Source organism: Cannabis sativa, chromosome 1 (genome assembly GCF_029168945.1).
Source record: "Cannabis sativa cultivar Pink pepper isolate KNU-18-1 chromosome 1, ASM2916894v1, whole genome shotgun sequence".
NCBI classification, from domain to species: domain Eukaryota; kingdom Viridiplantae; phylum Streptophyta; class Magnoliopsida; order Rosales; family Cannabaceae; genus Cannabis; species Cannabis sativa.
The window spans coordinates 74,685,482-74,698,253 of NC_083601.1; the positions used below are offsets into that span (position 1 = coordinate 74,685,482).

The 12,772-nt window shown below is 35.0% G+C and overlaps 1 protein-coding gene across 2 annotated transcripts; it reads left to right on the forward strand.

Annotated features, from left to right (window-relative positions):
* Positions 1-346: 346 nt before the first annotated feature.
* LOC133029024 (uncharacterized) lies at positions 347-5,504 on the forward strand. Of its 2 annotated transcripts, none has more exons than XM_061108783.1 (4): positions 347-848; positions 1,054-1,164; positions 2,242-2,377; positions 2,725-5,504. In XM_061108783.1, the coding sequence occupies exons 1-4, from the start codon at positions 828-830 to the stop codon at positions 4,791-4,793; spliced, it is 2,337 nt and encodes a 778-aa protein (XP_060964766.1). In that variant the 5' UTR covers positions 347-827; the 3' UTR covers positions 4,794-5,504. The 2 variants fall into 2 exon arrangements, with proteins under 2 accessions (XP_060964766.1, XP_060964767.1); XM_061108784.1 differs by having other exon boundaries at positions 347-773.
* The last annotated feature ends 7,268 nt before the right edge of the window (positions 5,505-12,772 follow it).

A 12,772-nucleotide genomic window follows, 5' to 3' on the forward strand; every position in this document is an offset into this window, starting at 1 on the left:
TTTTGTATTTTTACGAAATTCTACATAGAAACCCCTATTGCAATTAGTGCTGCAACAAAAAATCGTATAGAAACTCTTACTGCAACTAACGCTGCAACTACTTTAAAAACTTAAACCGTAAATTTGATAAAAAAATTTTAAAAAAAAATATATGAGGTAATTTCTCTTAAATTTACTTTCCTTACAAAAAAAAAAAACTAATTAAATTTACTTAGACCTCATTAAGTATCTATACAGTTTATTTTTTTTAAATGCTCAAATTACTATGAGTGAGATTGGTTTAATACACTATAATCTAGATATTGATTCAAATAATATTGTGTAATAAAAGTCTCATAAAATGCATAAAGGAATAAAACAAAAAGCACGGACATTTAAGAAAAACCCAGTATCGAGTCTAAAAAACCCTAAAAAATCTCACTCACTTCTCTCCTCTCTCCTTCTATCGCGCCTCCCTCTTCTCAGATCGCAGCCTTCCCTCTCCGTCAGTCCACTCAAGCCTTCCCTTTCCCGTGCGGCTCTCTTTCTACGGCAACGGCACATGTCTCTCTTTCTTCTCAGCAGCGACTGCGACGACTAGATCACCGTAGCTCTTATCAACGATTCCCTCTCTCTGTTCGCCTCTGAACCTTAAGTCGACCTCTCTAGCTCATCGCCGGCGTCGATCTCCACCACCCTTCTATCCATTTCTCTCTTCTCTGTTTCTCCTTTCATCCACGATCGCTACGGCCTCCTTCTCATGAATTTCCACCACGTATTGAATCAATGTTTGAGTAAGTAGTGAATGTTAAGCTAATCTCAGTTAGACTACCAAAGTTAGTTTCAAGATGGGGTACTTGCAAGATGGGGTAAGTTATATTATTCTGGGGATTGTGAAAACTTATGTCAAAGTTAAGACGTGTTTTAATTATTGTGAAAACAGGAAATCTCCATATTTGTATTCTCTTAATGGGAACTGGAATTTTATTTGAGAAAACAAGAAATCATGCTCATCTTTATTTACTTTTCGTTTAATGGTGTTACAGTGATGTTTAAAACTTTTTTCTAATTCAGGACGAGCAAACAATAGATTCTGTCGAGGCTGCGGAACTCAAGAACACAGAACGTGATCACCAAGCAGGTGAAAGCAGTGTACCTGTGACTGAAGATACAAATGGCAATGAGGTCTCTCTTTTTTCCTACTCAACATTTATTTGTCTGTCAGTGCTTTCAATAGAGTGTTCTAGTTTGTGTGTTATTTTCTTTCTTCTTGAAACTCTTTGGAGCTGAACTCTTTCCTGGGTCTTTAGTCTGCTGTTTAGGTTTTTTCAACACTATTTGCACAATCTGATAGATGAGTATTGATTTGAGATTATCCTGCTAAATTACTTTATTTTTAGTTTAGTTGTAATTTTCTATCTGTAAATTAATTTGAACATCTTTAAGAATCTCCAGATGTCATTGAATCTACATGTTATTTGTTGACAGTAAATGAAGCCTTAGATGAGTATTGATTTGAGATTATCCTGGAAATTACTTTATGTTTAGTTTAGTTATAATACCCGATCTATAAATTAATTTGAGCATCTTTAAGAATCTCCCAATGACATTGAATCTACATGTTTTTGTTGGCAGTAAATAAAGCCTTATAATTTGGTTCTGCTGATATAATGAATATGCTTTATCACATAGGAGTCTAGAACTAACGCAAGCAAATTTTTTTGTAGTAATGCATGCAAACTTTGGGACCTTTAAATATTGAAAATTACATTAAACTCTGTTATTAACTTCCTTGTAGTGATACAAACTAATAGAAAGATATGGATACATGTATATAGTGTGATGAGTAAAAGTCAATTTTTTTTTAATTGATCCACTTTATGTGCACCTGTGTTGCAGTGCATGTTGTAACCCTCAGTTCAAAAAGTTCCAAGTAATGATATACGTGCACACGCAATATGCACCAGAATTTTACACACCTATATGTTAATTTTTTCAACTAATTACATATATTTAAGGTTAGTGTCATTAAGTTGAAAAGACTTGTCACATAGGTTTGTGGAATGGTTTGGTGTATAGTGTGTGTGCTCATATTATTACACGTTCCAAGGCTTTTGTTGAGAATCGTTATTTTAGATCCATTACCATATTTAACATTCATCATGCAATACAAACCATAATGAAATATGGTTATGATACTTGAATATTTCTTCATAATTGATAAATCTCTCGTACTGTTTTTTCTGTTTTTTGGTTGTTCAGAAGGATGAGTCTGCAGATGATGAAGACGAGGCAAAACTAGCAAGGAGCTTAAACAAGCAGAGGAAACACTCGATATCAGCGGTCCATATGGGACGACATAAAACTGTCTTGAGAAATTCCTACAAAGACAAGGGTGGTAAGACCACTTACAACTCCAAAATCCATAAACAAATGTGTGTCTGGTAACTATAAGAGTAACATTAAGGATTAGATGGCTCCTGTTTTGGCTACAAAAACATCGTGAGTAACCCCTCTTACGTACAATTTGATGCTCTTCTACCCATATCTTGTTATGCTAGTGATGTTTTAAGACATATTATTGGTACACGTGGTATTGTATAGGAATGCCTCTTTGTAGTTTTTACATCTGCAATTGTCGCAATATAATACTGCCCTTGCCTAAAAAGTAAAAAAAAAATGTTGTTTCATGCGAGTTTTCGTAGAGTTCAATCAGCTGATGGTGCTGTGGCACGATGTTTGTAGGTGGGTCTCCTGATCAAGAGTCTACAGAATCTGGAACGAGAAGGTCAAGTGTATCTGGCAGTAGGTTTGGGAATTGCAAGGAGTTCCTTCGTAAATTTGTGGACAGTGAGGGGCTAACTGCATACCTTGAAGACTGGTTTGAATCAACATCCTCCAAGAAGCCAGCTTTTGATGTTCCTTTTGAGCTGATAGACCTGCAAAAATTCGATTATGCATTGGAAGGAATTTCATTTCAACAGCTGATTAGGATGCCCAATGCTGTCTATGCTTCAACATCTGAGACTGCGGAAGCAACTGCTTATTTTGCTGTTGAAGATTTTTTACATGCTAGCGTAAAGGGCTTGTGGGAAGCATTTTGGGGTCAGGAGGAGCCCATGCCTTTCTCTGTTGCTTGTCTGTACAATGAAAACATGAAATTTTATCAGGCTGAGAAGGCAATTACTAATGGAAAACTCGGAGGTCTTTGTGGTACCGGTATACTGCTGAGGAATCCCAGACATCCACATGGTAAGTGGGATCATATTCTTGAATTGGCTCTGCTTAGGCCTGGTATTAAAAACATTCCTACAAACAATGATGGGCAGCCTGTGCTCGCTGTCTTAGGTGAGGCTCTTTTTTATGCTATCCGAGTGTTATTATCAAGAAGCTTGAGTAGATTGAATTTCTCTGAGACTTCAAACTCTGTGTATATTATTCTTGTTGATTCTCAATATGGCGGGGTTGTCAAGGTTGAAGGAGATCTGAATAAGTTGGAGTTCAATCTCAATAATGTTTATGAATGTGCTGCTGAATGGGTTAAAAAACATTTTAGAATAGCAGTGTCTCCAATTGATAGGATCTGGAACAAGCTAGGAAATGCCAATTGGGGAGATATTGGTGCTTTACAGGTACTCTTTGCTACCTTCCACTCCATTATTCAATTTGCTGGACTTCCCAATCACTCAGTCGAGGATTTAGCTGCTGATCACGGTTCTCGCCTGCAGACAAGAAGGGCTGAGAGGCAGTTGGGTGATGCCAATGGAAATGGTCTTTTTAGGTTACAGCAGTGCAGTATCTCACCAGAAATTGTTGAAGTCCAGGAAGAATCTGTAAAAATTGAGTCAGAAGAATTGATGAAATTAGAAGTAGGATCTGTATTATGGTTGGAGGACTCAAATTGGCAAAAGGGTTACCAGATCAATGAAGTTTTTATTACAGGAGAACATCCATACTATGTTGCCTCACCTGCGGACGAACCGGGAAAATACCGTTTTCTATATGTCGGTTCACATCCTTCTAAGCTGGAACCAGCGTGGGAAGGTATGGATTTGTGGTATCAAGTTCAGAGGCATACTAAAATATTGACTGTCATGAAACAGAAAGGTTTATCTAGCAAGTATCTTCCTGACTTGAGTGCATCTGGCAGGATTATCCATCCTGGTCAGTGTCAGAGGTCTAGCTCAGGTGGAAACTGTGAACACCCTTGGTGTGGCACACCAATTCTAGTTACAAGCCCGGTTGGAGAAACAGTGAACAATATGATAAGCGGAGGTCGGTTTGGTAGTGATGAGGCTATCAGGTGTTGTCATGACTGCCTCTCTGCACTTTCAACTGCTGCTTCTGCAGGAATTCGGCATGGAGACATCAAACCTCAAAATGTGATTTGTGTGAGAAATGGAGTGAGGCATCCTTATTTTGTCCTTATTGGTTGGGGACATGCTGTTTTAGAGGAAAGGGACCGTCCTGCAATGAATCTCCACTTCTCTTCAACTTTTGCTCTGCAGGAGGGTAAGCTTTGTTCTGCTTCAGATGCAGAGAGCCTTGTTTATATGCTATATTTTTGCTGTGGTGGTGAGCTACCTGAACTTGATTCAGTTGAGGGGGCCTTGCAGTGGAGAGAGACTGTTTGGTCAAGGAGACTGATTCAGCAGAAATTAGGTGATGTCTCCACTGTCCTAAAAGCATTTGCAGATTATGTGGACAGTCTATGTGGCACACCATATCCAATGGACTATGCTATATGGTTGAAAAGGTTAAAAAGAAATATTCAAGTAGAAGACTATGGAAAGGAAGCTGATACATCAGGCTAGAACTTTTGCCACCATGTCTGAATATGGATTTTTATCTTTCCCTCATTGCCATTGATGTTGATTTTTGCGGGATGTTTTTACCATGCCATGATCTGGAGTCTGCTTTGCTTTGAACTTGGTAATTAATTAAATTGACAGGTTCTGGCGAGTATTCCTGTAGAAGCTCAAGCATCATTTCATTCATGATGGTGTGGTTTGTCTCAACTGTTTTTATTTTATGGACATCAATTTTAGCTGCTTCATGGTTTCGAGTATAGTTATTCCTGTTTCCAGTGTATGCAAAGATGTTCTTCTGATTACAACAAGTTCAAGAGGGTTGGGTTTCGTGCAGTTCTGTTTCTAATTTCTGGGATCAAAAGATCATTGCTCTCTGCACTCGTGATAAGTTTGTTATTGGTATTTTCTCTGTAAAGATCTAAATCATAAGTTTCCTACTGTAATTATTATGTATGAAAGTAAACTTACTTGCCCTACTGTATCTTAGGGCATCCATTGTAAATGTGTGGTTTTCTAGAAGGCCCTTGTTATCAACGTGTCAAATATTGTCAAGTGTCAACCCATTTTATACTTTGTTATAATTGCATGGGCAAATTCCTTTGTTTTATTTTCCCATCTACCTTTGTAAACGAGGAAAGCTTTTATTTTATTTAATTTTGATGAAAATATGTTTATAAATAAAGTGATCTCAACAGGTAGAAAATTCATGTATAATATATAGAGTATGTTTATAAATAAAGTGATCTCAACAGGTAGAAAATTCATGTATAATATAGAGTAATTTGTGGTGTAAATAATTAAGTTTAACACGCTATTGCAGATAAGTATTTAAGTATATTTTTTGACGATAAAAATACTTTTTGTCATACTTTTTAAATTTTTGTAGATACATGTTAATTAACAAGTTAATTCCTATGTGGCAGCACCTAATTAGTGCATGATTATGCCCAAACTTTTCTTTGTCAATGTTTTGATCCCTATATATTTTTATTCAAAATATAAAACTCAATTGAAATATTCACATCTCAATATTTCAATTGGAAAATAATCTTGAAAAATGATAATAAAATGTATTTGACTAATACAAAAATCCGACAAACTCTCACACAACAGTAGCCTCAAGCGTAGAAAGAGAACAAAGTTTGACTAGACAGAGCTAACCATAGACGAAGAAGTGTCTTCAAAACAAAGGCATACCTCCGCTAAACAACAGTTTAGTGGCAAGCCCAACACATTTATGTCGGACGATCCCCCTCCGAATCAATGGAGATCATGCTTTCAAGAATGTTAGGCATGGACCCTTTTAGAAGTAGAAAAACAAAGGGCTGAAATTAGAGACATCTTGCTATATCTAGCATCAAGATTCACAAGAATTCTACGAAATTGGTGGAAAAGCCTAAGAGAGTACATGCAACTTAAATTTCTACAGGCAAAATTCATTAAAGTTGCACTAAATCACTTGTATGTCAAATTTTGCGGACAAGACTCTCAAGTGGTTGAACAATTTAGGGCCAAATTTTTAAAAATGAAATGCTGCTCAATAAAGAAAGAAGATCTAGGATTACACTTCCAATGGATGACTAAGAGGTTCTATCTTATCGGTGGCGTTGACGATCCAAACCTCAAATAAGCGTTCCTTGCATCTATACCAGAATCATTAAGAGAAGAAACATTCAAACTCCTTTCAACAAACAATAAAGCGCTGCAGAATACATCCTTTGGAGAGCTCTTTCAAATGGTAATGAGAACCTTAGATTAATGTGCTCTTAAAACAAGTTCTTTCAAGAATACATGAAGCAAACAAAACAACTTGACAAAGCATGCATCCAAAAAGGTCTTACAATCAGATGTTCAACTAAAGACACCTACTCGTGCTCAAAATAGAAGGACGAAAAAAGAAAAAGCTTCAAGAATAGATCTCCAAAAAATAGAACTCCTTGGAAGTTCATTTAGAAAAAGAAACATCCTGAAAGATCCTCAAATCGATATTTTTTGTGTGGAAGGAAGGGAAACTTTGCAAAGCAATGCCCTATAGGGAAGACTGCCAAGATGATAACACACATAGAAGATGGCAATGGGATATCTCTCTCTCAAACAACGACGTTGAGTCAATTTTTCAATCAAAGATAAAATATTGTTGGATTTTATGCCCTAAATAAAACTCTATTTCAATGTAATCCAGATTATTCAATATCAATAAAGTAACAGAAGTATTTTTCATTCATTTGTGTATGTTTTGGTTCACTTAATCAATTGTTTGTCTATTTGATTTATAAATTCATCCAAACCCCTTTTCACATACTTGATCATGTTTATTGTGTTGTCAACACAGTGGAAAGTAAACATGACTATGTGAATAAAGTATTCCTAGATTTATCAGAACACTGGGTTTTACTGATATGACAATCTACAACAGAGTTTACTTGCATTTGGAGAAATGTTATGTTCTTTCCAGAACATAGGTTAAAGTAAAGCTCAGGTTGGATGCATGGAGTATGCATTGGAATGGACCGATATTGAACTTTGAAATAGATTTTTGAAACTTACCGTAAATATCTATTCAATTCAATATCATAAGTTGATCCTAGATCACATGATCGAAATCCTGATATGGTTAGGCTCAATTTCAAGAGTATTATTCGTGTTCTTTGATTTGTTAGTTAAGCCTAATTTTTGGTCAGGACAATACATACATTTTGGGAACACGGTAGTGCGATTGAGTGGGAGCGCTAACATAAATATGGAATCTATAGCTTCTATCTGGCGAATAGTAAGCAAAGGGTGATTTCCTTCGAGCTTAACCAAACGAGATAAATGATTGAGTACTCATTTCACTTAGTTGAAATATCATTTATACAGGGTTAAGTGTTTTAAAGATAAAATACATTGTAGGGTGTTACGGTAATCTAGTCCCTTTACAGTGTAAATCATCCATATAGAGGATCATTGATCACATTAGGATTATAACAATGGATAACTAATGATGTGTCTATATGGTGGAACATATAGAGCATTCTATATACTGAGAGTGCAATTCTGAGTTCTATGTGTGGATTTAACGAAGAATTAATAAGTCAGTGAATTTAAGTTGTAAATTCTAGATCTGCTTATTGGAAGCTCGGATATATAGACCCATGGTCCCCCCACTAGTTCAGATAATATTACTTGTAAGACTCATTTAATTGATTTTAATTAATCAATTAAAATTCTCAAGATAGACTGTGTCTATTTGAGAATTTATCACTTATTAAGGGCAAAACAGTGATTTTGAAGGGCATATTTATTAATTAGGAAACTTTAATTAGTTTCATTATTAATAAAATAAATGACAATATATTATTTGATAATTAATTTTAATTATTAAATAATTAGATTTGACATTTATGTGGTTGAACAAAGGAATTGGCAGTTTTTGACAAAACAGGAAACTATCAGTGTAGGAAAAGTAAAGTTGGAAAAGTGGCAAGCCTTGTTTCCACAATGCCTAGGCCGGCCACTTAAGTTCCCTTTTCCCTTTGATTTTTTCAATATTAAATGTCAATTAATTCAATCATAGCCCTGGGTGGTTTTCTATAAATAGAAGGCAAAGGCTTCAGAGTTCACAACAATTGATACACAACATTATTCTGACAGAATTTTCTCTCTGAAAATTCTCTCTGAGCCGCCACCCTCTCTCTCTCTCTCTATTCCTTCACTGTTTCGAAATCTATAAGTGCTAGAGTAGTGCCCACACACATCAAGTAATACCTCAATCATAGTGAGGAAGGCTGTGTGGAATTCAGAAACAACAAAGAAGGACTATCGGGCTCAGATCTTGATTATACTCTGCTACAGAAAGGAATCAAGGGTTAGAGATCTGAGTGGGAGGAGACATATATTCCGCTGCACCCAATGTAAGATTTCTGATACTCTTATGTGTTTAATTTTCTATCGTTTTAGAAGTTCATATTTAGGTTGTTAAATCAACATACTTGTGAGTAGATCTAAGTTCCTGGTAAAATAACTTCCAACAAATATTCCCACACACTATATGTGCATTACAACCGGTGTCCAATTTAGACAATGAAAGCTATGCCGAAGTCTTAAATATGGATACAGTCAGCACTAGATAACCCATCCCAATAGCAAAAATGCATGTAATCCCAACAAAATACTCAAGGCCAATCAAAGTAGTTGCATATTTTGATATTATGAACCCGACATCCTGCTGCTAGAACTATGGAAGAAAAAGAAATAATATTTCCAAGTTTCAAATAACTAAGTACTCTACACCGAATTAATCACTAAGCCAATAAAATTACAATTCTTCCTAAGATGTTTTGTTGTCCACAGAGTCATTGGGTTAAGGCTCCCATGAAAAGACCTCATAGTGGGTTTTGATCTTTGCACAAAAAGAACAGGCTATGAATAATCCAACAAAGAGTGGCATACAAATAGTTCTTCACTCACGGGAGAAAATTCCAAATTACTTTCACAAGGCACAAGATGGGTTTTTCACGGTAAAAAAAAGCTACTTTAAAAGTCATGTGCAAATTATCATTCCGAATTCTCAAAGAAGTGTGGACATCCATTATGGAAGAATGAAGAATTCTTCATGTCCCTTCCATTTAAACAAAATGAAGATATTAATCCTACTAAAGCTAGCCATCTCGAAATGAATCCTGAACATCAACAAATGGCAAGCAAATAATGTCACCAAATCCAATCACAAGGGCTAATCAAAGACACTGAATCACCATAGGCATGTCACACATTTTATATTAACAACAGGACAAAACAAGCTAGAGGAAAATAACAGTTAGTGATTAATTATCAACCACTTAACTATTTCTTGACGGACGATAAGTTTCTTCTACCAAATAGAAATTCACTTTTCTCTAGCATCTCAAAAGAAAAAATATTTCTCAAATTTTGACCTAAAAGCCGACTTTTTGGAATTGGGCATCAAAGAAGAAGACAAGCCAAAGACAACGTTTTGCATCCTGAATCACCATTTCTAATAGACAATAATGCCCTTCGGACTCAAAAGGATGCCATCCCTTTTCTAGATGGCAATGACTAAATATACATTCTAATCCTAAACTAAGCCTAATCTACGTTGATGATATACTGTTGCTCTCACCTAATAACAAGACCCATGCTAACCTCCTGGCCCAATTTCCAGAGATAGTGAAAAAGTATGGGATTATGCTTTCTGAAAAGAGATGGTAGTGGGATAAACAGAAATAGAATTCCTTAGAGAAAGAGCCCAGACGAGAGTTTGGCAAAAGGGTAGTCTGGACAGAAAGAAAATTCTTCGGATATAATTGTTGGAATTTATTTTACCAGGATCTTAGATCTACTCACAAGTTTGTTGTTTGAACACCCTAAATATGAACTTTCTAAAATGATAAATTAAACACATATAAAGTTAAGAAAACCTTACATTGATGCAGCGGAATTAATGTCTCCTTCCACTCAGATCTCTAACCCTTGTATCCTTTCTGTAGCAGAGTATAATCAAGATCTGAGCCCAAATGTCCTTCTTCTTCAAGTTTGATCCTTCACAGTCTTCCAATCTATGATTGAGTTACTGCTTGCTGTGTGTTGGCACTTACTCTTTCACTAGGTTTCGAAATTGATGAAGGGAAAAGAGAAAAGGGATTTCGGCCGGGTATAGAAAGTGGGAAGGCTCAGTTTTTCTGAAGAGAGAAATTTCTGTCAGAAAACTAATGAAAGCATGTTATTTGACTGAGCCATCACTTTCTATTTATAGGCAACTACTAGGTTTAGGTTAGGAATTATTTGGCATTAAAATAATAAAAATATTAATTTGAAAATCCACAATAAGTGGCCGGCCAAGGTGTAGTAGTGGGCCCCACTTGATTTTGCAGTTTTATCAAATTTTATCTCTATTTTCTAAAAAACGCCAATTTTCCAATTCTAAACTTTTAAATGCCAAAACTAATTATTTAATAACTAAAATAGATTATTAAATAATATTGTCATTTAATTTAATTATTAATTAGACATATAAAGTCCATTAATAAATAAATAAACCTAGAAACTCTTTTCTTTACAATTTCACCCCTGCTTAGTGAAAATTCATAAAATTAGACATAGTCTAACTTTAGAATTATAATTGATCAATCATGAATCAATTAATGAGTCTTACAAGCAGAATGTTCTCAACTAGAATGGGGACCATGGATCTATATGCTGAGCTTCCAATAAGTGAACCAAATTTACCAAGTAAATTCCTACTTATTAATTCTTCGTTGAATCCACTCTTAGAACTTAGAATTGCACTCTCAGACTTATATAGAGCATATTATATGTTCCACGATATCAATACGCTATCTCATTTAACCATTGTTATAATCTTATTGTGATTTAAAGATCCTCTATATAGATGATCTACATCGAGATGGGATTTCTTTACCGTTCTCACCCCTCAATGTATTTTGCCCCTTAAAACACTTAGCTACCTGTAAATGGTGTTTAGTGATCTAATAATTAGTCAGTTAAACAAGAGCTCATCCATTTACTTCTATTTGCTAAGCTCGAAGGGAATCATCACTTGACTTCTATACACCAGTAGAAGCTATAGATTCCATATTTATGTTCAGCACTCCCACTCAATCATACTATCATGTTCCCAAAATATACGTATCTCCCTGACCTAAAAGTAGGCTTAACTAATAAATCAAAGAACATGAATAGCACTCCTGAGTTGAGCCCAAGCATATCAGGATTTAGATTCTTTTAATCTTAAGATCAACCACTGATATTGACTTGGAAAGATATGTATAACGGTAAGTTTGTAATATCTTAACTTAGTTGCAATATCGGTCCAGTCCAATGTATACTCCATACATTCGAAACTAGTATACTTTACTAATATCCTGGAAAGAACATAACACTTACTCCAAGTGTAAGTATACATCATCGCTGATTATCACATTAGTGTAAATCGAATAACATTGATGAAAAAGGGACCAAGTCTTTTGATTCATATGATCACAATCACATTCCACTGTGTTGATGATACTGTAATTGTGAATAAACATATGATCTATATTTAACTGATTTTGTGTGTATGAATGTAATAAACATATTGAACATATTAAACCATTAGCATGTAGAATTCACGCAAACATCAATCACTTCAAATTTCTTATATTGATAACTAATCAGATTGTAAAGAGTTTTATTTAGGGCTTAAAACCCAACAAACTCCCACTTGCACTAATAAAAAACAAAATGCGCAAATAGGTATATCTGATGTCTTGATCTTCAGATCAAGTGTAGTATATTTGAATCCACCCAAACTTCTGGAAACTAGTTCATAAAAACTCTTATGAAACATCCTTTACTATATGCTTTACTTATCAAGGGATACTGAAATCACTGTTTTAAAAGTACATCTGAATTAACAGAAGACATATCTCTCATATTTTAAAAAATGTAATTGAGATAATACAGTGTAGACTTATCTTCAGTGATATAACTTTCTTGGATTTTGAATACACAAAGTTATAATTCTTCTCTGGTAGAGCTTGAATTATTATACAATAATTCCTCCACCCCCAAAGTAAGCACCATCTTATAGAATCTAGAAATTAGATGGTGAGATACAAGGATAACTGATACACAGTTCCTTAATATCTGACATATAGATCACTTTCATAAATCTTTCTTGAATATCTTCTAATGTTCCCTATTTGATTACATCTCAGATAGCTCCCACTCAATAGCAGATGTCTGGTTAAATAATACTTTTAACCTCTGATTGTTTGGAGAGTTACCTAGTTGTGACTTTTGTATTAGTCTAAAACTTTAAGTTAAGACTAAGTCATCAACATAGCAGACTAGTATTTGAAGTGAAAAATACATGCCAGAGATAAAGTAATCAAAATTAAGATACCATAAAATTTTATGAGGATTAAGAATTCTAGATTCAAGTCATTCGAATGGACTGATCTAGAGTTCTTTATCTTATT

Coding starts and splice junctions, on each gene's coding strand:
- LOC133029024 (XM_061108783.1), top strand. CDS start 828: ATGGGGTACTTGCAAGATGGG. Junction 849..1,053: donor TGGGGTACTTGCAAGATGGG/GTAAGTTATATT, acceptor TTTCTAATTCAG/GACGAGCAAACAATAGATTC. Junction 1,165..2,241: donor AAGATACAAATGGCAATGAG/GTCTCTCTTTTT, acceptor TTGGTTGTTCAG/AAGGATGAGTCTGCAGATGA.